This window comes from Bombus impatiens, unplaced genomic scaffold (genome assembly GCF_000188095.3).
Source record: "Bombus impatiens unplaced genomic scaffold, BIMP_2.2 scf_0814, whole genome shotgun sequence".
Lineage (NCBI taxonomy): Eukaryota > Metazoa > Arthropoda > Insecta > Hymenoptera > Apidae > Bombus > Bombus impatiens.
Window position 1 is genome coordinate 762,723 of NT_177233.1, and position 26,676 is coordinate 789,398.

At 41.7% G+C, this 26,676-nt stretch overlaps 2 protein-coding genes across 10 annotated transcripts in view; both read left to right on the forward strand.

The window, feature by feature from the left end:
* The window catches only part of LOC100749849 (cyclic nucleotide-gated cation channel alpha-3-like), a 110,857-nt gene that overhangs the window by 37,651 nt on the left and 46,530 nt on the right, over positions 1–26,676 (forward strand). The gene's annotated exons all lie outside the window — the stretch shown is intronic.
* LOC112213590 lies at positions 3,883–9,801 on the forward strand. The gene is made up of 4 exons (XM_033323122.1): positions 3,883–3,968; positions 4,258–4,770; positions 5,194–5,373; positions 7,240–9,801. The coding sequence occupies exons 2-4, from the start codon at positions 4,734–4,736 to the stop codon at positions 7,347–7,349; spliced, it is 327 nt and encodes a 108-aa protein (XP_033179013.1). The 5' UTR covers positions 3,883–3,968; positions 4,258–4,733; the 3' UTR covers positions 7,350–9,801.

Genomic DNA, 26,676 nt, shown 5'->3' on the forward strand with positions numbered 1-26,676 from the left:
CGATCGAGTCGTCGATCGAGTCGTCAGCCGAGCCACGAACCGAGTAGAGAGCTGAAATCTCGTAACAATTCCACTACCAATCGCTTCGATTGCGATCCTCGATGCGTGTCTCCTAGCACAGGGGAAGATCCAACGCTGATCGTGCGTAGCAACCGAGTTCCTAATACTTAGACTGCGAATTTTTCGAAAATTATTGCACGTAGCGCGTATCATAGAGACCAGCATACTTTGGGATATTTTATACGCAATTTCTCGTGTCACGAGCAATTTTGCATTTTCAAAATTCCTCCCTTGCGAACCAGTTGACCTTATCCTGGCAGAAATTTTTCTACCAATTAAAATAAATATTAGCAATCATGAAAGAATGCAACATGAACGGGACGATATTTTTGATAAATACAGAAGTATAATAATCGGTCGATACGCGTGGTGCTCACAGTGCAACATAGTTACACGCTTGTCATAAATGTAATTTAAATTTCATCGTTGTTTCCTTCGTTCGTCTAACTTTATGCAAATCAGCTCCTCAGCTTTTCTTAATATAAGAATTTACATAAATTCAGACGAACGAAAGTAGCAACGACGAACGTACAATTTCAAATTGAATTTCGAAACCGAGCACTTGACCGAGCCTGGCAAGGTAGTGTTCCAGAGAAACGTATTTCGTGGTTCGATCAGTCTCTCATTTCGAATGATTCGGCTCTGTCGGTTCGCTGAAGCACGCTGCGGAAAGTATTTCGATTATGAAACAGACGTGAGTTCCACGAACTGCGGCGTGCGGAATATTCGGGGCGGCGCGTCGATATCCGAGGTAATTCAATAAATACCGGTGCTATCAAGAAGTTCCTGTACCAATGAGCTCTGAATAATTCCGAAAGTTTGGCAAATTGTGGAGCACGTCTCCGGCCGAAATCGCGAAAGTTCCCGCGTACGATGTTGAGCAAACCAACGTGAAATCGTCGGATCTCCTGATCCTGGGTGTGTTGCGTGGCAGGTGACAAGGACATGACGAGATTTACGCACGTATGGGAGATAGACGTAGGTCAGTTGTAGGAGGCCGATCGTAGAAACGATGCGGGTCGAGTAGAGGCAGTTTCATTATGCTTTCGTCGTATGTCAAGTTCAAAAGTAACAGAATATGAAACTTGTGAGGCATAGGTATAAATAAACTAGAAATATTTTATACTTAAGGGCTGTGTATGTATGCTTTTACGCGACTGACGGCGTTTGACATTAAATGAAGTAACGTTCCTTGACGATAGCTTTCGAGGATTAACTATCATAGAGAATCAAAGAAAGAGAGAAAAGCACTATGCTTGCAAAGTTAAATTTTCTGGTTTAATGTTACTTTTCGTAACAGCCCATTGAATCGTACGAAATACGCGCTTGCGAGGGACGCTGTGCGACATCTAACTCTAAGAGACGATCAGAGAAAGCGTCCGAGTCAAAAGATTGTGGGTACAAGCACTGCTGAAAGAAACAGAAGATTGGACGTTGGTCTGTGTCGAAGAAAACGCTTCTGGGTCGCGAAGATAATCTCGCGTCGAGCTGAAACAACACCTTTCTTCTTCCTCCCTTCGTAATTTTATAAAAACATTCAATTTTATCCCTAAGCTCTTTACTATAAAAGTATTTATCATACCGTTGCTTTTTTCGCTTTTACAGACTAAATTCTGAACGTGCAATTAACAGAAATGTTGAATTTAAATTGCAGAAATCGAAAGACAAGCCACGAAATAGAATTTATATCATAGTTTTATTTTAGATCTCTCGTTACAAGACGTCGGTGAAAAATGCCTGTCATCATAGGATGCACGAAAGAGAACAATTGCAAAAAGCTCGCATTCTTAAAAGCCAAGATGCTTGAACAAGCTCGGGCCGCAGGTTTGCTTTATTTCACGTTAAATCTGTTTTGGCAAATTTTCGTATTTGATCAGCCTCTCGAAGTATTTGTTAGAATCATTCTTTGGACAAATTAGAACCAATATTGAGAAAACGTGATTTTAACGATCCGTCCGATTAAAGTAATCCTGAATTACAGCAATGACGACGAGAATAACGAATATAACAATGCTATTTTGCCTTGCTTTCAAACGAGCAATATATTGGTAGAAATTTTCTACGAATGTGCAGTGTCCAAGCACTTTGCTTATTCATCGTACATTTTCAAACACGCGAGAAGTACACAAAATACCAATTATTCGCGCATAAATTTAATCTCCTGTTTACCCTATCGATTCAAACGTTTTAAGTCCACTTCTTTAAACTTCAGCGTTAAATATGCCGGTAAATAACACGCAAATTGCATCTGCGCATTGCACGTGCGAGCTCATTTCCGGTTTTAAATTCGCTGAAGATACTTTCATTGAAATTGATACTTTAATTAACGAGAAACGCTGTGTAATTTGCTGAAACAAAGGACACGCGTAACGTCAGAGATGGTCAATTATTTAGAATACGGCACGCCTCACCGATCTCGACGGCCTTGAAACGTGTTACTACGTTCAATAGTCTGAGCCAGACAGCTTTAGCTCCTCAGGTGTTTCCAACAAACTTCAGTTAAATCTAAGTTAGGATTACGTCGCCATTCTAGGGTAAAATAATATTAGACATAAATTCTCTGTACCTCCGTATTATCTTTAAAATTGAAACCGAACAACTGTTACATGCAGGACAGTTGTTCGCGAGGGCAGATTCTCGACTCGGAATTTGCAAAAATTATAAAATTTCGGGGATACACGAAGGATATATATTATTATTATTTCTTGGCCACTGTTTTCCTGCTTTGGACGAGCTTTCGGTTTTACACTTCATTTACCTATTTCGCTTCTTATATATATATATATATATATCTACCTCCCTCCCCTCTTCTTACTCCCTTAATTATTCTGTCTTTAAAACTACGACAACTTTTGGGCTTTTGCCTCCTTGCTGTGCTTCTTTATTGTCGTTCCTGCCCGTCTTGTAATTGCTCTTCGCTTCTCCAATATTGTTTTCAATTCTATTAATCCGTTTCCAGTTTCGTTTAGTATTTTTTCTTTCTTTCTTGAACCTCGTCGAGGACATGTATTTATGCATTCTTTTTTCTTGCCCAAATCCGCTCCGATGAAATGAAACGGACTCGTAAAGATCCGCCTGCTTCTCGATTCCGTCCCTCGCTACAACATCCATCAATTTTTTTACCAAACGATAATCCTAATTGAAGGGAGTAGCTGTTGCCTGTAAACTTCTTTCCTAGTTCTTACAGTTGCCAAGTTATAACGAGAAATGGAAGGGTAGCCGGATGTCGGGGGGTCGATCTCATCCCTCGGAGAGAATTTTGGGCAGCGAACAAAAATTGCCCGATGCATAACTCGTATGCGTATTCTCGGCACATCCGCGAAGTCTCGTAATTTTGTGAGTTGCCGGTTTGGGGATCTACCCTCGTCAAAATCATGTCCGCGACAAGATATTCCGAGACCATGGAAATTGGTGAGGTCGGTCCCATTCCGAACCACTGTCCGTCGATGTAATACCGCGAATTCGAACCTAGAGAAGAGCAAAAGCAACGAGGTGGGCGCTAGCTCGGAGGAACTCATGGAAACGCCCCTACGTTCCACCGACACCGAGTTGAATCGCGAGCCAAGAATCGTGGAACAGCTGGAGAACGAAGAAGTCGAGCAAGGACCGATCGAAGGATCCGAGGTTCCAGCTGAACTTCGCGAAACAGCTGGCCAAGCTGAAGGAACAAATAACGAAGACCCGACTGACGCCTAGGGCATTTGAAAATTCATCAGCACCAGCCAAGAATATCATCGAACAAAGGAGCGAAAAACTGGACCACAGAGCAGAAATCTTGGCAACCGATCCTCAAACGGACGCTCCTAATTTACTGGCAGTTAGGTAACAATTGCTCGTTCCCTTCGACTCGAAATCTTTCGTCCCGGTTGCATCGTTAATGGTCCCATCGGGCTCCAGGAGGACTCGTTGTACGTACGACATGATATATTCATATTCTTTCACTCGCGCCCTGTCTTCCAAGTTCGACAAAACGACGAATCCTGTCCGCTACGTACGATCGAGTTCTCCAAACGATGATCCGCGGTCGTTGAGTCTCGATTTTCGACCGATTACGGAGAGAAAAGTATTTACGTATATCAGTGCTCGGTTTTCCAATGCTCTGCGCCTGTCTCTGAGTCGAAGATCTACACTTGCAACGAAACGACGTCGTTTCCAACTACGTCTCGCGCTTATCATAAATTTGCATCGTTCGAACAGAAAGCCAGCCGCCGGGAAACGCGCGGCAGCCTCCGAGGAAGAGACTCGTTTAGCCGCGTAATCACCGGAGGCGGATTAATTCGCCGACATCGAGGAGCTGTGCAAGCTCGCGAGGCTCGGCCGTGCAACGAGAGGAAAACGAGAGGCAAGAAATCAAGGGAACCTTTTGTGCTTAACGACGGCCAGAGCCCGGCGGAGTCCTTGGGTAAATTTGCCGACTCGTCCGCTAACTAAGGACGTCCCAACTGACGATTTCAGCTCGGCTATCCGACTAGAAAAGAGGTCGCGCGGTGGTTGTTCCGCGCCGTGCGCGAGATCAAGTTCCGTTGGTTCTTTGCCCGGTCATGTTGTATCGTCGTGGCTCGCTCAGGATCGAAATCGAATTAACGCGACCGAGGAATTGAAACGGGACGATCCGAAACAGTTTGGAGTCGTTGGATGTTTCTCGGAGATCGAAAATTGGTTCGTCCGAGGCTATGGAGAGCGAACCTAACGAGCGACAGGAAGCAGAAGGTATCGTAACGAAGTTAAGAGCAAAGAAAGAAATAATACGACAGTTCTCTTTTTTCTTTTTTTTCATCGATCGCCTCAGAAATTTGTTGCGCTTTATCGGTCAACGATGGATTCGGAATATTTTAGCCAGAACTGGAGAAATAGCGCGATCAAAATTAAGCGCGAGGAAAGATCGCAATACTCTTCGTGAGATAATTTGAACAGCACGCGCCCTACCTTTAACGATTATAATCTACAACTTCCAATTTGCAATTTGCAACTACCGATGGTGTTTCAGGGCATAATTTTCTGTTTTCAATGGAACAAATACGTTTGTTAACGATACGAAACTCGCTACTCTAATATCTGGCGAGAGGTAGACAGAACGCAGTTGTTGCGTGCCTTGGGTGCGAGCATTTGAAATATTCGCGCGATCTTTCGTAGAAACTAAAGAGGCCGATGAGGTTGCAGAAGAGGTCAAGGAAGATATCGAAGAGAAGACAACGAAAGCAGGAACTTCAGACGAAACCGCAGAGGGGAAGCCGTTGAAGCAGGATGAATCGGTGCAGTCATCGATAGACGAAGAATGCCCGTCTCAAGGGTGGGACGAACACGCGAAAGAAAGTGAGACAATTTTAATTCCCCTGAGAGATCGAAGCAGGCGTCTCGACGTATCCGAAAGGAAACTCGCGGTTGCCTGTTAAAGAAAAGCGGAAATTTATTTCCAAATCCTTCGATGTTTCTGCGTTCTGCCCGCGTTGAGCTACTTTGCCGCGTACTTCTTACGGGTCCCATTCAAATCACCGACAGCAATTCGTCGACGACAGTGTTTGATCGTCGGTAGCTTTAACTGTCAACAGCTTCGCTGCTGTAGTTTTAACGATGGCCAGGACGCGTACCGAATCATTGATCCGCGTCGAAATTACGTTCGAACTTCACGCGAATTAATTGCAAACGAAGCAAAAGTTGTTTCATTGCTACCACTCAATTTTTCTGCTCCGTATTGCGTTTGGGTTGTATATTCTATCAATTATCTGCAACAATCGAACCTACAGAAGTAAAAATCCTCTGTTATTTCCATGTGTTGATACTGCCAGTCAGTGGGAACCGGTGCCAGTCAAAATTATCGTCGGACGATGATGTTGTCAATCAGCTCCGCTGTCGGTCAAATCTGTTGTCGTTAAAAATGGTGTCGGCGATTTCAGTGGCGATTTTCGGAAACAACGCTAGGACTTAGGAGAAGGTGACAGCGAGTACGAGCTTAACTTGCGAAATTCCAAGCGGTGCGGCACAATTTCGTCACTTTCCATTCATCGTCCGCAAATTTTACTGTAGCTTCTGCGCGAAATTGTGTCTGCGACCGTCAGGAATTTCGCAAGTTATGTCCACGCCGGCTGCCAGCTTAGGCGATACCATTCTACGAAGCTGGATCCTACAAAAACTGCTGACCCGTTACGACGAGCTTATCGATTATGAAAAAGTTTGTCGAAAGTTCTATCGTTTCTCTGTTAACGAAGGGAAATGCTTCGCGCGTGTTACCAGCCGCCTCTGTCGCCTTCCCGCCTTTAAATTCTTACGATAACGCACGCCCAATTTTTACTCTGTCGGACGACGTATTAATCGCTCCTTTGCCTGATTAATCGTTCATTGCGCGCTTTGTCTATTCGAATTGAATGACGAAAGACTCGTGAACACAGAAACGACAACCATACTTTCCCTTGACAACGCCAAATCTAACGCTAGTTTAAAGTTTGTCGAAAGTATATAGAACGCATGGAACAACGCGAAGGTTTTTAGAAATTTTCTGCTTTTCATCGATAGGCCATCGGAGGCTACTTTCCGCGTGCCAACGATGATCGAACGAGTGATTTCAAGTGAGCTGGGACGTGCACGCGAGACTTTCTCGTCGGGAAATTCGTTTCGTATGGTCCGCTACGTCGATTCTAATCGGCTTTATGAAATTTCGCAAGCAGCGAAGGATCTCGGCTGGTGCTGCGCTTTCGGTGAAAAGCTGGGACGAAAGATCGAATGAAATTCGAAATGCCCCGGCCGTAATCGGCTTTGTCAAATTTCATAAACAACTGGAAACTGAACTCTGCGAAAGACGAACCGAGACGTTGCGAACTGCACAGGAGTTTGAGCGAAGCATTAAATTATCGTGACTTTAACGCGTCAAAGTATCTTCTCTATTCATCTTCCTTTCTAACGATCCCGCGAGATTCTTGTTTGCGAAAGAGCATTCGCCAGTGTCGCTGGAATTTTTATCTCGAATGATACTCTTCGTTGTTCACGTGTAATTTTCTTCTTTTTTTCCACACGATGTGTTCGATGTTTATAAAAATGAAAATTTCTAAACATTTACGCGCGAATATTTCCCCGCGCGTAAGGACACACGGCGTAAATTTCCTCCTTCGCTTAAACGAAATTCAAGCGAGCAACGCTTTGGTCAAAACTCGGGGCTCACGATCGATTTCGATTCTGTTCCCGTAGGATTCGACACGGCCGTCTTCACTTTGGGCACGTGCGCTGCGGTTTTCGCTGTCTACATTTACATCGTGTACAGTTTGAGCAGTCCACCGACCGTGTTGCATCGAGTCTAACAGCGGTTCCCTAATCAAACGATCGAAAGACCGTGCAAGTCGAACGCCGGAGTCGACTGTTTGCGACAGCTGTGTACAAAAGCAGTGTATCCGAAACGTAAAATATACCGAGCAGAAGATGAATATCAGCGGAATGTTTTCTTTAACGCACAGACTCACTGACAGACAGACTTTAACAAGTCCTTCGAGGAACAAATCATATATTTTACGTATTTATATATTTAATTACAAATTATATACGATATTTTGGAATTTCATTGGCATTTCAACGCGACTTAACTATCATTGTCACCTTAATAATAGTTGAAACGAACCTGAAAACGTATGTAGAAATTTCCAGACATTACTCGATATTGCAAGGATACTCGATATCGCAACGATCGTCAGGATATTGGCAAGATCAATTATCGACTATATTAATAAATCCCAATATTTAGTCGGGCCATTCTTAGCGCTAGCTGTGTCTTCGCGTTGCATACTAATTTCGACAATGACGTTGAACGTACGTCTTGCAACTTCTTCGTAGACTCTCGGGTCGATCTGGAATTTCGCTATTGCAATTAGGATAGTTGTATCTTCGTTACACAGCTAACCAAGTTGCACAAAGTTTCGTTCGATGCGCGTAATATATTCATGAAAAAATGTTAAGATACTCGAGAACCATTATCGTGATTGTATTGATAAAGTTTGAAAAGGATCCGAGGGTGTATGCACGTAGAGACGAGGAAATATCTATTGGGAACTATTTCGCCAACACCATCAATTTGAAAGATCCATTATTCGCGACATCGTTAAGCCAGAATATTCAGCGTGATCGTGTATAACGCTAATTTTACGTTGCAGACTACTCTGTTAACGCTGTATGCTAATTTTTCACCGAATTTATGTTGCCAACGAATATCTTGCAGCTTTTATATACATCTTTGGCTTAGTTTCGAAATTTACCAGCGGAATCAGGATAATCCTGCCTCGTTACGGTATTAACGAAGTTTCAAAAAGTTTGGTACAATGTGCATAGTATGTTCATAAAAAAAAAATTCTATATTAAAGTGTTTGAGTGCTTTGGCGAGTCACTGTACTTTCATAAATAATCGGGCTGGGTGAAACGACGGCGTAGAAAAGTTTCCTCGTTTCCCGCTGAACGGTGAAAAGTTCTATCAAGTCAGTTACCCAACCAGTCGACTTGTTCTGTTGTAGATTAATTAATTTCTACCGCGTCGCGTGATTCAATTAACAGAGCTAATTGGATTTCATCGTTGGATCGACGCTCGCGTCAAACGGAATATCGATAGAATTTAAAAAGTGCTGATAACGTCGGAGAAACGTATCACCGCGCGCTGTCTCGCAAATGTATTTGGACACCTGTCACGGATAACTTTCTTTTTTTTCCCCCCCAAATCTGTCACTAATTATAAGAGAAGAAGGGGCCATGTTGCACGAGTTTTCGATTGTTAACGGAAAGAAAATTGGGCATAATTTGCCAGCGATGAGTTTTTACCGTCGCATTTCTTTTTAACGAGTATTACTTTGCAATACCTTTGAAAGTTCCATCTGAAAATGTTCCATTTGCAGTCAATTAAAATGTTGATGAAGCGTCTCTTATCGAATGAAACGACACGACGTACCTATTATTTGAAATAGAAGGCGCGCGCGAAATAGAGAACAGATGGAACATGACACGACGTAGCAAAAAGACGTATCGTAAAAACGATGGAACAATCAACGAAATGTTGATTCTGATAGCCCGTAAAAATGAATTGCCATTTCGATTGAAAATCCTTCTAATTAACCACATTGAAACATGTCGTTCCTTCGCAAAAATAATGCGTCGACGTTAACGGTACAAGAATATGTGATCGAAGTCAGTGCTTCGGTTTTATATTACAACGCGTATTTTCTTCGACTGGAAACCCGGTTCGATCGATTTTCCGACGACCGGTCGATTGAACGGTACTTGCAAATTTAAACGGTGATTTCTGTCTGCGTGTATTTCTCTGGAACGTAACATCAAATTTCGAGAATTTCCACCGCAAACTCAACGCGTCCAAGTTTGACGTACATCCCGCTACCATTGACTCGGATTAATTAAATTTCTGGATTCCTTTGACGGAGAATGATGACCTTTCGCCTTCTCACGCTCGGTAATGTACACTCAAACCTGTCTGGGGTTGTCCGCAAAATTGCCATAAGTTACTGCGCCCCTTAAATACCCAGCGATCTCAGAAATTAGACGGAGCACGTGAAGTACAACGCGTATATACCTTCGTTCTATAACGTCTCTCTGTAAGAGATACGCAAATCTCGAAGGTTTCGTGATTTCGAGACACGCGAGAGCGAGGAGCCTGCCTTGTCCGAACTAATAAGAGGGCGGCATAATTATTCGGATAATGGAATATCGCGCATAACAGAAGAGTCGCCAGACAGAGCGGAATTTTTATGCATTTATGAGAAATTCAAAGGCGCGGAAATGCGTAGAATGCGGGAAATATGCAAAAGTATATGAAATATTCAAAGTGTAGTACTCGTTATAATATGCAGTACGTAAAGCAATTCTCTGTCTGGCTTTCATATTCTCTGTGAATATGCATTTGCATGAATATCAGCGATCGAACAATCACTTTTCTCCTATTGAAATTGATTAGCGTGGATGTTCACGCGTTATATGAATTCTACGCGTCCTTACGCTTGCGCAAGCCTTCCACGAACGTAGCTGAAAATGCACGTTGAAAATAAACGTTGTCTGAGAAGAAGAAGAAAAAGAAGAACTAGAAGAGGGCGAGACGAAGTTCTACCGAAGATGTTAAAAATTCCCTGCTGTCCGTCATTTCCTGTCCCACTGACTCTCCAGTGAAATATAGCACGAGCTGAAAGCAACAATACGACGCATAATTACGGAAGAAAAATGCAGAAGCCGCACTCTCGATTCGTATTTCTATGCGGAGAAATGGCAGAATAAAAAGAAGCGTCCCGCTGGCCTCGTTATTTCGTTGTTCTTCTCGTCTATCCGCTTTTATTTGTCAAAGAATGGATCGATGACGTCAGAGAACACTCGAAGGCTAATAGCTCCTTGAACGTGCCCCTCGAACGAAAACGACGATTTCTACGATGGCGCCCGGAATCTACAGAAACTATCGAGATGTTCGATTTTCCGTAAACGAACGTCGAAATATTTATTCGTATCTGTATATTATTTTTACATCGATACACAAATGACGACGATGAACGGAACGACCATTTAAAGTCAGGCTTACGCGTTAGCCCAGACGGTGGATCGAAGTAAGATCCAGTAAAAAACTGGAACAATGGAGACATCGACCCGGTGTCCAGTCAATTCACTGGAATGTTGCGATTTGCTTCCACGTTAACAAATTGATTTTTATAAGATACTATTCTTATTAATTGTGCTCTAAAATCATAACCTGTAAGAGACCTAGTCTGACCCAATTTACAAGCCGCGAACCTAAGAAGACCAGCTGCATTCTCTCAACGAGTTGTTGGTATCTCAACTGGTTTGGCGACCAGACGATAGACGCGTGCTCCGAGTGCTATTGTTAATCTTGAAGAGGAATAACAAACCCGCTACAGTTCTCCTAGCCCGGAGAGATCACAGATTCGACAAGAACGTGATTGAATGTAACAACAGCGACGATCGCTGTAACAGACGCCTATTCTGATCCTAACACGAACCTAAGAGGACTACGTTGCATTCTTTCAATGAGCAGATGATAGTGGCGCGACGTAAATGCGGCGTAATTAGGGTGCAGTATAAAATAGAATTTACCTGTTCCTCGTCTACAGTCGAGTAATTAACGAGAGGAGCTTTCTTGGAAGAAACGTCATGGGAAAGGCGAAGCGGCACGGCGCTATGTGAAATTGCCACTTAGACCTTGTCGCGGATTGGGTTAAATTTCAATTTCTGCCACACGGGCTATATCTAGCACGGTGAATTATTGGATTACTCGGAATGTTCGACGAATCTGGTCGCGTGACGGAATGTTTCGCGGCGTCTCATTACTCGCGCAATCGAGTTTCAGCCGGCTGGCTCGCTCGCATCGCGATGAATTTTCACGCTGCTCGCAACTTCCATCGCGATACTTGCATCGTGAACGCGAAGATCGACCACCCCGAAAATGCTTTAAATTGCGCTGAATCGTGCGACGCTGTGGAATATGTAAAGTAATTTTACGGCGTGCTCCGTCGCGCGAATATCTCCGCTGACGAGTTTCAACAAAAATGTGTTTCATCGAAGATCGTGCGCAGTCACGAGTGCATGGCCATTTTTTTTTTTTGCAAAAATGACATTAATCGAATAGCGCGCGCGTTGAACAAGGGCTGATTTTTTAGAGTTCGTTGGCTTTATACGTTGAAAATAATGCGAACATTTTTTATTTTGTTTTCTGTTTCGCCCGATTATTTACAGTTGCATCGAATTACCGTACTGGACGACTAGTAACTTATTTTTATTAGTCGATATCGTAGATCGAGTTTTGTCATCTTTGGAAAAAATTAGTTTCGATTGAAATTGTTTAAACGACCTTTTATAAAAGAGTTAGTAATATCTAAGTACGACGTGGCAGCAGAAGAATCGTCGCAAGGCAGGATGAAACGGTCCACCGTAATTTTTGCAAAATAATACTCGACAACGCGTACAACGTTTCCCACGGCAGCAAGTGTTCAAATACTTTCTTCGAAACGTTTATTCTCGTCTTGTAATATTTTTGTTCTACGCTAGAACCATTTTAAAAGTGTCCAGTTAGCTCCAAATTGCATTATGGCGTGACACTTCCTTCTCTTTCGCTCTGTTTATCAAGGAAATTTCCAAAACCGAAATATTTATCGGAATTTCGCGTTTTATTTTACAGTCAAATTATTAACTTTTGAAATAACATTCGAACTACAAAGTGTAATGGAAAGTCTTTTTGCAATTTATTGGAAGACGCGAATAAGTATGGCGAGGAATGAATTATGACCGATCGACGAAGAGCGGTAGAAGTCAAAGGACGAAATGTATGAATTTTTGAAGTGCCACGGGTTATGTAAGGGATAGTTGCCAAGCTATTCACAATTTATCGATAGACAGGAATGAGCGTGGCGAGGAATAAATTTATGGCTTAGTTGTGAAGCAGAGCAGCAGTGGACGACTCTCCGCGGTTTCTGCTAGCGGGAAACGCGCTGTTTCACGTTGCCGCGCCATACCCATATCTCACAGCAAGACAGATTGCCCACGAAACTCGAGTTGAAATCAATTTTCTAAACGTTCGTCGAAGTACCTGTGCGAGGATATTAAGCGACTAAAACCGCAAATGCTAATCCGGCAAACCGTCGGCAACGTTGAAGTTTATTTAATGCAAAACGAAAGGACGAAAAATGGAAACGTCAGTCTTATCCGATAGTTTCCTTCGTTAGATACATTTTTCGTTGGATGATCATCGTCCTGTTGAAGATTTCGCGTATGTAAAATCCGTCTGCAACATAACGTCTCCGTATCTGCTTATTTCCTTTCACGAAATATTTTATCGCGTCGATAGAAAGTTATATTTCTGTACGGCTCAACCGCGAATCCGCATCTTTTTATTGCCCACGCTATCGATATTAAAACAAGACACGTTAGGGAAAAAGAAAAAAAACTGCATTCCGCGACGCACTGCTCCTTCCCTTGGTTTCATGAAGTAGCAGGTTCTGCGAAAAGTTGTGCACGAAATTGTGTCCGGAACTGTCAGGAATTTCGCAAGTTATGCTCACGCTGGCTACGACCTTAGGCGATACCGTTCTATGAAGCTGGATCCTACAAAAACTACCGTCCTACGTTATGGCAAGCTCCTCGATAATGATAAAAACTACGTAGCAAAGTATCAGGAAAGTTCTGTCGTTTCTTTGTTAACGAAAGGAAACGCGAACTTGGGTTATACGATGTTCTTTCTTTTTTTTCTTTAATTTATCGATTTATCGATTTAGAGATACGTTGACCGCCAAGGATTAGCAACGACTATAGTCGTAGACAATTGCATTCTGTTCAATGCAAGTGTGAAAAGAGAATGTGAGTTCAGACCACCAGTCTGACCATGTGTTTAATGCAAAATTGCGCGATTTGCTAGCAGTATATCGCGTGTTATAAAAACTTTGTATCTTTTAGAAACTGCATAAGATGATTTATTTCTCCTTTCGCTTGACGCGTGTTACAGGCCTCGTCTGTCGCCTTTCTGCCCAGCTTATATTCCTACGATAACAAGGCACGCCCAATTTTTACTCTGTCGGGCACCGTACTAATCGTTGCTTTGCCTGATTAATCGTTCATTGCGCGCTTCGTGTATTCGAATCGAATGACAAAAGACTCGTGAACGTAGAAAACGACAGTCATACGTTCCCATGGCAACACTCTTAGTATCCACAGGGCCGTGACGCCAAAGCGAGGAAAAAACGACCCGATACTTATCGTCCATCGGAACTATCAAACGGAGTAAATATTTCAACCACCGCGCAGCACTTTAGAATTGAACGATTTTATTTTATCGTCGGGATTTTTTTTATGCGACGTGTCTCCCGGAGCTTCCGCAGCGGCCGCGGTTCTAGAGCTTTCGGAATAGTCCAGGCTGAAAACAGAATAGTCCTGGCTGAAAACAGAGTATTCCTGGCGGGCTAGCTGGCGAGCCTGCGGCCTATCGACGGGCGAATATTCCAGGCTATCTGTCCCCGGGGAATCAGAGATCAAGCAGGATAATATCGTGATACGAGTTGGCCTCGTGGAGATTTTTCGGGGCAAGCTCCGCCACTTGAACGTGATATCGAACCTCGCGACCCGGAAAATCGTCGAAACATCGATTAATCGAACAATGCGAGAATGTCCAACGAACTGCAGCCACCGATTCGTTGCGCCGATGTTTGTGCCACATCATGATTTTTCCATTGTACATAGAACGTTTGATTCAATGTCGGCTGATAGAAGGAGCAACTTGGGACAGTCGAACATTCGGATGACACGGGAAGGTGTAGTAAGAACGTAGGTAAATTGTAGGATAGAATCGTAGGAAGCATTTCGATAACGTTGGTAATCAATGTACGTGTATTTAGGCTTAATTAATTGTGTAGTCGTTTGAATGTGCCATCGGTTACTTTCGCGGTTTCAGACTATTTCTCTGCGCTAAAATTTCGGAAAAAAGCGAAGTTAGGATTAATTTCAAAAGCATCTCGGATAATACGGAGCTTCGGTTAAACGAGAATCGGATAACCGTGACTGCACTGTATAGCTTGCTCTCTGTAGCACTTGCTACGTAAAACAATTTTCCGCCGAGGTTCTACTTTTTTAATTATATTCTCGAAAATACGAATCTGCATAAATTCTGCACAATCCAGCCGTTGTAATTTAAAGCTCTACTGCAGCATGGCTGCACTTGTTCGTAAAAATACGATGAGGTCTCATATTCGGTTCATTTACCTATAATACGCTGTTCATCGCGTTGAGATACAGTTTTATGTACCTGTTTTGGCACTTCTCTATGATATTTTCCCTTCTATTTCCTCTGTTTCGCGTTGTATAAATTGTGACTTTATCACGGGCAGAATTTATTAATAGCGCTGGGAATATAACGCAAAAATTCCTGATAAGCTGCGAGAGGTTATTCTCTTTTATTAGCCGAGTGCTGTTTAAAGCGTGTCGCTGTACCAGAGGATACATGTAGCCAGAGGATACATTTTGCTGCTTTTTTTTTTTCGTTGCATATTTTTACGCGTTTTTGTTGGTACTTAAAAATTTTACGCGGTACGCAGATCCAATTCGAGTCGATTATTTTTCCCATTATTTGTTGCCGTTCGTTTATCTCAACGTTTATTCTCTTGTTTTTTACTTTAACTCGATTAAATTCGACGCCCGTCCCAGCGTCACCGCAGTTTCGATACTTGGACGAGAATTTGGACGTGGAATTGAAGTCATGTTTCATAGCAACGACTTTTTCACGCTGCTCTCGGACCTGAGAATATTTGTTCGACCTTTGATTGTCGCCTGTTGCTACGAGTCGTGTTATAAACACACACGAAATAATCATAGTTTCATCTTTTTTAGAAATCATAATGTGTAGATTGTTGGTTATTCTTGACACAAGAATGTCAAACGTAACACAAAGCATATGTAGTTGTTATATAATTTTTTGGCTGACCCTCGAACGATCGGCAAAAACGGTCGACTTTTGTGTTTTTCCTTGTTCCCACGTTCTTATTTTCCTTAGACTGTTATTGAGAATAACCGTTTCGGGCGATTAACGGAACAAACAAAATTACATGAATTTTCGCTGTATTCGAAACGAGCCTGCCTCTTTCGAACGAAACCCAATTATTATCAATTATTATTTCCCCCCTTTGTTATCAATGAAATCGCATTACACGTAAGAAATAAATTTCTACCACTCTCGAAAATGTGACAGGATAATCTATGTCGCGCTGACAAGACGCACGGCAATTGGAGAGAAAATTAGCAGAAAGTAGGTTTAAAGACAATCGCCGCGTTTCTCGAGTACAACGGTGTGCGATGACGAAACAACGAGACGCCGTGTATGGGATTACGTTGGAGCGTATTTAGCAGAAACAACGAGATAGATAGTCTGAAGCGGAACGAGCTTCGCGACTACCCGAAGAGGTTATCCTTCTCGAAACATAAAACGGTGATGATGACAGTTTAAGAGGCTGCAATAACCGTTCCCTCTTTAGGATGACATCAACTTTATCAAGAGGCGCAATCATAAAATCCTCATCCACTAACCGAAGAAGGGCTCCCTTCATTTTCGTATTTTTTCTTCACCGAGTCGTCTGATAGAATCAGACGTCAGAATAATTTACTTATAATTTTTAATGAGAATCGATTGTAAAATTCTTGTAAATAAAAAAAGAAGAGAAAAAAAGAAAGAACTGGATCTTGTACGATAGCGTGGCTGTAAAGTCGAGAATTACTTTGAATGTCCTCGATACTTGCGATGGAAAGTAATTTTTATGGACCGTGCCAACTAAAGCCTATTCGTTTTTTATTTTTTTATGAGAGATTATCGTTCCTAGCTATGCATTCGGAGCGTTATCAATTATTCCAAGTATTCTGAAATATTCGTTTTGCGTAATTACAGTGGAGGGCTCCCTTGTAAAATCGATGGGACGACGGAATTTTCGACGATGATGAAATTACGATTCGAGTGACAAATTCGACGAATTGGAATCCTTTCTTTTATCCGAAATTTCATTTCTTCGGATACAGATCGAGATTGATCGACATAAATAATTAATATTCATCGATCCCACGTCTATTTGCCTGCCAAGTCAAACACGTAGTTCTTTCAGCATAAACAACTGAAATTATTTCGTTACGTTGACATAGTATTTTAGGTTCTCCTATGGTCGCCAGCGTTGGATAATTTTCGATAATTTTCGATATCGTACTTTTCTTCTTTAACGCTGACCCTATCAAATCCGGTCAAATGACACCTCGTCGTTATTTCTTTCGTTCGTCTCACTTTTTCAAATTTCTTGTTTCTTCAAAATTCGAAAAATCAAATTACATCTTGAAATCGATCTTTCGAACTTGCCTGGTAAGGTCGTTAACGTTCGTAACGGTGAATTTTCCAGTAGCTTCTACTTTTGCCAATTCTCACGCACATACTCCATCTTTCGAGTTTCCCAATTATTTCATATTTTTTTTCGATGATCAACACGCTGTTAGTTTGACCGTTATTCGATCGAATAAAAATCGAATAGAAGACGATAAAAGGTCAGGATAGAACACACTGTATATGAAAGCCAATAAAAACCTATACGTACTTGAAACAAAAAAAGGGCATTCGTCAAATAGAAATATTATGTTGGGTTGATATAACGTGCTGTTATTACGCGTTGGCACGACCCTTATCTGTATATTTACAGTTTTTGAGCGTGACTTTGTTGTAAGACGCGTCGCCGGTTTGTTTCGGTTTCGCCTCACTTTCGCCTCAGTTTCGCTCCAGACTCGATCCGAGTAACGCTTGCTCCTCCCGGCTTTCGGAATATCACCAGAATTCACCAGTCGCGAATAACTTAGACACGCGTCTCGTTCGCCGATCGTGTGCCCGGAGTCGTAGAAGCACACGCAGCGGAGAGATACGACGAAATCGCCAAGGAAATCGCCAAGGAAATTCCACCTGCGATACGTTTAATTGGCACGTTGGTATCGAGTTTGCGTTGATAAAGGTGGGACGGCATTTGAAAATATACACGGTATGTATGTATGTATGTACATATTTGCAAGGGATAAAGGCTTACGTTACCGGGAAATAATTATGTTCGATTAATAGAACGTTGGGATAATTGGTGTTCGAATATCCGCCGCTTTACCGTATATTGTAACGAAGCAAATCATGCTGTTCCATTGTATATTCCATCTTCGTACGAATTTCGAGTTATTAGCATATGGAACACCGTTAAATACTTGTTGTAGTATACAGTGATTGAAACGCGGCTGATAAACCTCTGAAATGAAGCGTTTTGTATAAATTAGATCGAGGTGATAGGATACGTTTAAAACAAAGCAAGGATAGAGTGTTCTAGGAAGTAAACGGAGAAGCAATATACAATTAGTAATTTCTGCTTTCGTTGGTAGAGATTGAAAGACGATTTTAGAATAGAAATCAAAGAATCATTTAAGCTAGATTCAACGATATAAATATGTATATATAGCATAACGTATATGTATATTTTAAAGAAAATATATGTATATATATATGTATATCGTAATCCACATAGGCAAGTTCAGTTTCTAGGCTAATAAGATGAAACGAATAAGCTATGCTACTAGTAATAGAATTATGTACAAAATATATTCTTGGATTCTTAGAGTAAGGACAAGTAATGATGGTAGGTTCAAAGTTTAATGTATTTTAAGAAGTGATATTCATTAACAAGAGGAATATAAATAGAGTTTAGTGTAGTATAAGTAAGCGATATTCCAGAACAAAAGGACCGATTATAGTATCGTCGCACGTCGATTCACACGTGTTCCGCTCGTAGCCAGGGTCACGTAGGCCTTTTCGGCGAACTATTTATTTGAAGGACCGATAACGCATTGATGGAGCCGACAGCGCCTCGGCTCTCGCGACATTGTCTATAGTTGGCTCGACGTTTCTTAGGCCCTTCTCTCCGATACTACATACATGGTTATTTGATGCAATAATTCAGTAAGATGTTACTTTCGTACGTATTAGAACGTACTAAATCGCGACTCGTATTTATAAGAAAACGCTCGACGTCATTTTCTTCGAAATTTTTCCATGGAAATGTAACGCACGATGTACGTGAAATTTCGAGAATTTTCAATCTTAGGTTGCTCCTTTACGCCTCATTTTGGAGATCGCTAATCGTAAAATGTTCTTTCGTTGTCCACGTTGGATAATTTATTCAGTAGGTACAAACGCGAAACGTTTCAACGTTCGTTAAAGCATTACGGACTACTACTGGTGATACAGAAAGTTAGATTCTCATTTATCGTTGCATCGTTAACGCATAGCTTTGTGTTCGATATCATACGATCTTGCCAATGAAATGGAATCTCTCTATCTCGTTCGTAGCAGGTTAGTAGAATGGGGTAATCGTTTTACTAAATTACTGCCCGATAACTACGAGAATATAATTATAAATCGACGGGAATAGAAAGGATTTCAATAGCTGAGAGCAAAGCCCCAAAACCATCCGTATTATCCTATTGTCTATATAAACAGGATCGACAAATCGAAAGTTATATTTGGTCGGAAACCGGCGGTCAAAGGAACCTTTGTGATCGATCAAAACATACTGATTTTAAAGCAAACTCCACCGAGAACAGTTGCATCGAAGGACCAGCGATCTCGCGACGAACGACAGCGACGATTGCCACATAGTTGGCATTGATTTTCCAACGTATTCTGAACGCGCGATCCTTGCTCGCAAGTTGTGCTCGCGTTGACCGATCGAAAGGTCCTGGCGAACGAGGACGAGCGGCAAGAAAACGGCAGGGATGCTCGTTAATCCGTCAACGGTATTAAACTGGTCGGGGAATCGTTTGGATTCGCGGGACAATTTTATCGGCTTTGTAAACGCCGTTATGAAATGCTACGCGAGGAGCGCGCGGTTCATTATCGATCAGAAGGATTAAGGTTGCTTTATAGCATCCTCGAGCGATAGGTGTCGCATGAAACGCCACGTCCTTTATTGCTAATTAATTTTAAGCAGTAACCTGTTAGATACCACGCGTTACGTATACGATATAGGCGTTATACTTGACGACGACGTATATCGAGAATATTGTACCGACCATATACGCAGGGCGTTCAGGGAGCAATTTGAAAAATATCGAAACTAATTTTAGGCAAAGACCTTAGGTAAAAATTACAAGAAAGTACACTGAATATGTGACTGTCTCCGTGTATGATTGATCTTCAGGCTTGTTTCAAATTTTTCCAATGAAACTTGGCGTTACGCCAGAATGTCTCGTTCGACACACGCACCATAGTTTCCTAAAGTGTTGGAGTACGTACAGCCAACGTATACATACGCACAGCTCGCACTAGTATTTATTAGCATAAGATTTGTATTACATGGAATTTCTAAAAAACTGTTGAAATTCTTGTGCGAAGTACGGTACATATATGCTCGTACTAAATATCTTGCATTTTCTATATGTATATAACATACCATATCACAAAATTCAACATAATCACGATATAAACGTGGATTATATTTCAAATAATTAAATAAATAAATATGAATAATAATGAATTCTAGCAGTATGCTTAGAACCATTATTTTGTTGGAGGTGGAAATATTTCCAATGATCCTAATTTACTTTCTACTACACTTTCTTCAAGGTTATTTTTTAAATATTTAAATACTTATATGTCAATGACCATACCTTTTCTTCTTTTTTTTTTACGTTGCTATCCTCGATTCTCACCACATTGTTTGTCTCTGCGTACAACTTTTTTATCCTTCGAATTGGTTAATGCTCATTTTTCTCATTTTCTTCTCCAATTTCTCTCCGTTTAGCCTGTCGAACGCCAGTTTTAAGTGCGCAAAGCAAGCATATGGTTTCTCTTTCTCTTTACTCTACTGTCTATTTAAATATTTATATTTATCAAGTATTCGATCAATAAATACGAAATTTCCGGTGCCACTGGCAGCCACGCACCCGCACACCACGACCGATCCACCCCCGTGTTTCACTGTTTGATGTAAACGTCGGGTTTACAATGCCGTATTTGGTTTTCCTCATACATAATTTTCACCATCTGAGCCAAAAACATTAAACTTTGACTCGTCCGAAAAGATGACTTTATTGATATAGATTTTTCCAAAAATCGATTTTTTTTTTATAAATTACCGCGTTAATCGCGAGCACGCTAATGAAATTTTAGTGTTTCCACTAATACGCACGATATATTCGTAAAAATCGTCTACCAGCGTCGGAATACGTCGTTCGTGCGAATGAAAATGCAAATACGAGGATCCATTATACATAGAAGGATTTTATTTCGTGGCCGGTAGTTGATAAATTCGTCGCATCATCGACTATCGATGATAACATTGCGGTTCGATGTAGAGCCGCCATTTAGATTTCCGGTAATCATAGTTGGTCACTAGTTACGCAGAAAATCGAACCTATCGCCGCAAATTGATCGTCAAACGCGGCCACAAGCGACGGACACGTGTCATGTAAATCAGAATCGCCGACGTGGAACGTGCAACAAGCAGAAAATATAGCATTCGTATGAAAATATTCTTCGTTTCGCCTCCGCATCGTTCCACCATTATGTTAATTAGTTGTTGTGACGAGAGTGCGATTAATTATTAACACAGAAAACGTATATTAACGTGTAGCGGACTGGGATTTCTGTCCGTAACGGTTCAAGGCAAAAATGGTAGAAGAAAGCATCCGTAAATGTAGAAATCTAACGGGCATACCGACTGGTCGGTTGGAAAACTCCAGTAAAATTGACGAGACTCGAGGGAACGGCTAATTAATAAACGATATTTCAGCGCGCGATTTAAAAGAATAGCTGGTTTCCGGGCGGAAACGACCGTGTCCAGTTTGCATCAGTTGGACGCATGGTTAAATCGTGTCCGAATAGCACTATAAATTATTTGTTCCTGCGTATTTTATGAATGCATCGAGGACAAAGCACGGCTATAAATCATCAGATACCATACGCATCGTGTGCGGTCTATTTTCATTCGCGAATTACGACGAGAACAACGATTAATTGTCCTCGTGCGGGGTATCGTTGCTGTTATCTTACTGTTCGCGTCTCGATGGCGAACGACGATAGGAAGGACACGAGTTTCTGATGTTTTCGAAGTATCTGGAATGTGTCAGCTAGAAGAACGTGGAACACAAAATGGACAGGTGTATGAAAGCGATAGGATTAATTAATTGAACGTGCAGGTGTAAAATAAACAGAATATATATATATATATTATACAAGTGATGTGAAAAGAACGTTCGAACGTGGTCGCAAAGCGAAATAAATGAAAACCGCAAATGAGGGTATGTCTTCCTGTACAATTTTTCTTCGCAATCGTTTTCTCTCGTCGTTTCTATTATGCCAGATGTTTGAGCAAGTTTTGCAAGTTGAACAAGACGTCTCGTATCGATCCGCGCTCGAAGCAGGTAGTGTCCCTAATTTTCCACGGACAACGTTCGTATCCAGGATTATTTAATATCGCGGCAAACATCAGAGGCTGGGAGAATCTTTTATTAAACGGTTGGGACAAGAATGGAACGGTCTGTCGAGAGAAAGGCGAGAAGTCGGAAAAAGGGCGCGCGATCGTCGTGTGTATGCAAATCGTCGTCGTTTTCTTCGTCTCGAGTCGAACGTTGTAGCCCGAGTCGGCAAACAATTCTCGTTTATGAAAGAAGGCTCGACGATATTTCTCCGGGCGGACCTTTGGAAAAATGCTCGGCATTTCGGCGAGAGCCTGCCTCCTCGAAAAAATGCGCTCGTTCGATGCATTTTCTCCGAGTAGTTCCAACTTCGAACGCCCGTTGAAGCTCTCTCGTGTCGGAACGAGAACGAAAATGCCGCTTTTCCTCGCGGATCGAACGCGATCCGCAGCAATGAATTTTTCTGTGAAAGCGCGAGTTATTTCCGCGAATCGCGCAACAAGAATAAGGGGACCAGTTTTTGTCACTGCTCTCTCTGCTCTCTGCGACGAAGCGTCGAATCGCAGCGCAGAAGCTCGCGTCCTCCCATTTGTCGTCGATGGATAACATGGATAACATGGATGGAAAAGATGGATAACACGAACACCAGCAAGAGGTAGTTTCGCTATTCGGAATTTGCGGTTAATGCGTTGGTAACCCAAGGGCTTGCAAATTTTATTTCTCCAAAGCGGGAAGCCCTAGAAGAAGAAACCATATTCGGCTTATCTTTACGCGTTGCTCCTCCATCAGATCGCTCGTCCACGGTTTCGCAGACGCCCTGTACATAACTGCAAGCTGAACACGCGTTATATACTCTACGAACTTTACGAAGTTTCGTTTAATTTCGTTAACTTAACCTGGTCCTAACCTACACCTTCATCTTACCCTACATTCCTCGCCTATTCTCTCGCTTGTGCCACGTACTTTCTTTTTCGCCAGCGAGGAGAAACGCATCACGCGTACTCGACAGTCTGTACGAAACGTACATGCGAAACGAACAGTTGAGATATACACCGTGGACAAGTTATACCACGTTCGCTGTAATACGAATGCGATTAGAGAGTTGTGGGTTGTTCGACGTAGTATGCCGAAGGTAAAATAAAAATGTGTCGACGATAGAAATTGCGGCCAAGTAACAAAGCCATTGATCGGCTCGAAAAAGAAGGCGGAATAGAGTCGTTTGCAGTGCGTATCGAATTTCCCACGCGGCCGATCGACGATGTAATATCGAGACACGCTGTACAGCGCGCAATTTGAATCGAGGTTCGGGACAAAGATGAAAATGCGCGCATAACGCGCAAATTTCTCTGTAACTTGATATCGGATGATTCGAAGCGTGTGAATATGCCTATTTGCCTTTACTTTTGTCGATCGTTTAACCTATCGTCCGTCTCGGTTCAAGTAGCTGTGAAAATCTGTGTCTTTCTCTAGCCAGACACGGTAAACTTTTAGTTAAACAAGGGCAATCTGTTCCTATTTTTTCCCAAGTTTTGCATACAACAGGCGTATCTGTTTTCTCGTTTCGCGAGATACGTCACACCGACGTCTAACAAAGGGCAGAGTTATCGCTCAATTTCCAAAATTTTCTTGCATCGATCCGATCGCATGTACACTCCTCGACTAAATCGTGATTGCGGATGAATTTCGATAAAAAGGACAGAGAAGATGCGGATTGGTATCCGAGAAGATAAGACAGAGGAAATAGCGAATTACTTTGGAGAAAACGTCGGTGGATCGACTCGGATCCGGCAACAGATCGTCGCACGCCTAACAGTGTATTTTATTTTATAGCCGAGCGAGAAGACATTCGCGTGCTTGTAGCGCGCGATACGAATTTCTCTTTAGATCGTTAGAGAGAAGAAACGCGGCCCGGGGAATCACTTCAGGATCGTTTCTGTCCTGGACAGAAATTTATGTCTCTATTGCTTTACATTCGGCCGCTTTATCGTCGTCCGGGGTAAACATCACGATGAATGGAAATCGATTTCTTTTACGACTCTCGGATTAAATCGAAGATATACACTTGTGAAATAAGCGTCGATTTATTGCGCTCTACGCGTAGGCGCGCGATTCGTTCGATTAGTTTGCAGCGAGTTACGATTGTTATACAGTGTAACGATAATTATTATTATTTATTTCTACTTTAGGCTTACAGCATATTACAAAGACGTTGTTCTTTGGCATTCTTATTCCTAGTTTCTTTCACTGTATTTTATATTCTTACACGAAGTTCTTTTGAAATTACAATGCTCGCAAGCAGTGGAAGCAGAACAAATTTAAGAGAACCACGCGTTATCACTTGAAACGATCGGGTAGAATTAAGTTAGAACGATCGTTTGGAATTTTCGAACGTTTCGCAACGTAAACGTGATGACGTTTTCCTTGGTGAATTTTCATTTTAGTTCTCGCCTGGTTAAACATAAATTATCCTACGTTCCAAAACACATTTGTACTATATTCGATATCATTACGATTGATTGTGAAATCGTACAATACAATTTCGAATCGTCATCCGGGCCTCGACGCATGACATATCAAGCGTTAACGACAGTTATGCGATTATAGACTTGCCGCAAACGTTCGTTGCAAACGTTAAATGACAAGGCGACAAATATTTGCCTTTCGAAAGCTTGCAATTCTTTCGTGAAGTAATATTTCTCATTTTAATCACAGATCGGCAAGATATAAAATTGGAAATATTCCCACACATATTTATAGTACTTTGAAGAATATTAGAAGAATACCATAAAATTTGGAAGGATAAAAATTGTATACATACACGCTACAACTATTATTAATTATTATAAAACTGTAAGGCGTATAACCTCCAATATTTTTTGGGGGGCAGATTTGCACAGCTTTTAGACCGCGTTTCGCTTTCAACTTTTCCATCTTTCTTCCACGTAGAACGTTAATACGATTTAAACATGCCAAGAAATGAATCTCTTCGTATCTTCCCCTTTTTTTCTTTATCATGCTCACTTGTATGCTTCTTGGTTCCTTGAATTCAAGTGCGTCGAGCAAAACGAGTTCTAATAGGAATTAATAGATTGTTTGAATTGCGAAAAAACGAGTAAAAATTATACACAACCGACTGAAAAACGTTGTTGTGTATAATCGACAACATTCTTTTTGGGTTACATTTACATTAATTGGGTTACATTAGTCTTTGGACCGCGTTTTCAACCTTCTCATCTTTGTTCCAGGCAAAATTTATTTCGATTTAAAAGCGCGAAGTAGTGAATCCTCCTGTATCTTCCCCTTTCTTTTCTTTATCTTGTTCATTTTTCTGCATCTGTGTTCTTTGAGCACACGTGCATCGTGCAAAACGAGTTCTGGCAGGAACTGCTAGATTGATTGAATTGCGAAAAGACGGATAAAAATTATATGCAATCGTCTGAAAAACATTGTTGCGTATAACCTCCAATATTTTTTTTGGGCCACATTTACGTACTTTTCGAACCGCGTTTTCAACCTTCTTATCTTTGTTCCATTCAAAACTTTATTTCGATTTAAAAGCGCGGAGTAGTGAATCCTCCCGTATCTTCTCCTTTCTTTTCTTTATCTTGTTCACTCTTCTGCATCTGTGTTCTTTGAGCACACGTGCATCGAGCAAAACGAGTTCTGGCAGGAACTGCTAGATTGATTGAATTGCGAAAAGACGGATAGAAATTATATGCAATCGTCTGAAAAACATTGTTGCGTATAACCTCCAATATTTTTTTTGGGCCACATTTACGTAGTCTTTGGACCGCCTTTTCAACCTTCTCATCTTTGTTCCAGGCAAAGTTTATTTCGATTTAAAAGCGCCGAGAAATGAATTCCCTCGTATCTTCCTCTTTCTTTTTTTTTGTCTTTCTCATTCTTTTGCATTTTGGTTCTTCTCATTTACGCTCGTCGAGTAAATCGAGTTCTCACGGGATGCGCGATGCCTTCCAAATTACGAAAAGACTACCTACTTTTTCTAACCGTATCTTAGTACCAAACTTCTGAGGTCTTTCCTTATAGTTTTTTTACTTGCAAGCTTCGATAAGTCGAGATCTCTACATTTTAAAGACCTTAGCCCTCCTGACGTTCGGGATACCGAGATTCGTGTTCCCCGACGGTTTTATTCTCAAAATAAACTTCCACTGTTTCTGCGTTACGCACACTCGAATCATTGTGTGGAAAAATAAAATTCTCTTTTGCTATGCTTTGCTCATATTCAAGTAATTTCGTGTTCACGATATTACGTTACGTTAAAGAGAATAAAAAAGAAAGGATAAACTCTAAAAAATTCCAAGTATCGGAGAATTAATACCAGAAGCAACAGAGAATAACTCACACATCGCACGTAACACGGGCTGTGTGTTGTGCATTTTTGCAACCGGAAATCGATGTCGTAAATATTTCGGAATGATATCGACAAGATCGAAGGATCTTGGTCTGGTCCACTTTCCTGGACGATTCCGTAGAATATCGTGGCCTGGTCAACGACCTGCGGTATCTCTGTACGTGTAGTATACAACGTCCTGTCGAACGGAAATCGTTCCGCTTTAGTGGTGCAGTTGCAAAGGGCCGAGAGAAGCAGTAGCAGGTCAGCCAGTCGATGCATTCTTGTCCGCCACTAAATAAAACTAGGAGAAGACGTCCTCTGCTACGTCGGTTCTT

Bases quoted from the DNA above. Each gene is read 5' to 3' on its own strand.
- LOC112213590 (XM_033323122.1), top strand. From the start codon at position 4,734: ATGGAGAGCGAACCTAACGAGCGACAGGAAGCAGAAG. The intron at 4,771-5,193 runs GTATCGTAACGA...GATCTTTCGTAG, and splicing joins CGAGCGACAGGAAGCAGAAG to AAACTAAAGAGGCCGATGAG. The intron at 5,374-7,239 runs GTGAGACAATTT...CTGTTCCCGTAG, and splicing joins GGACGAACACGCGAAAGAAA to GATTCGACACGGCCGTCTTC.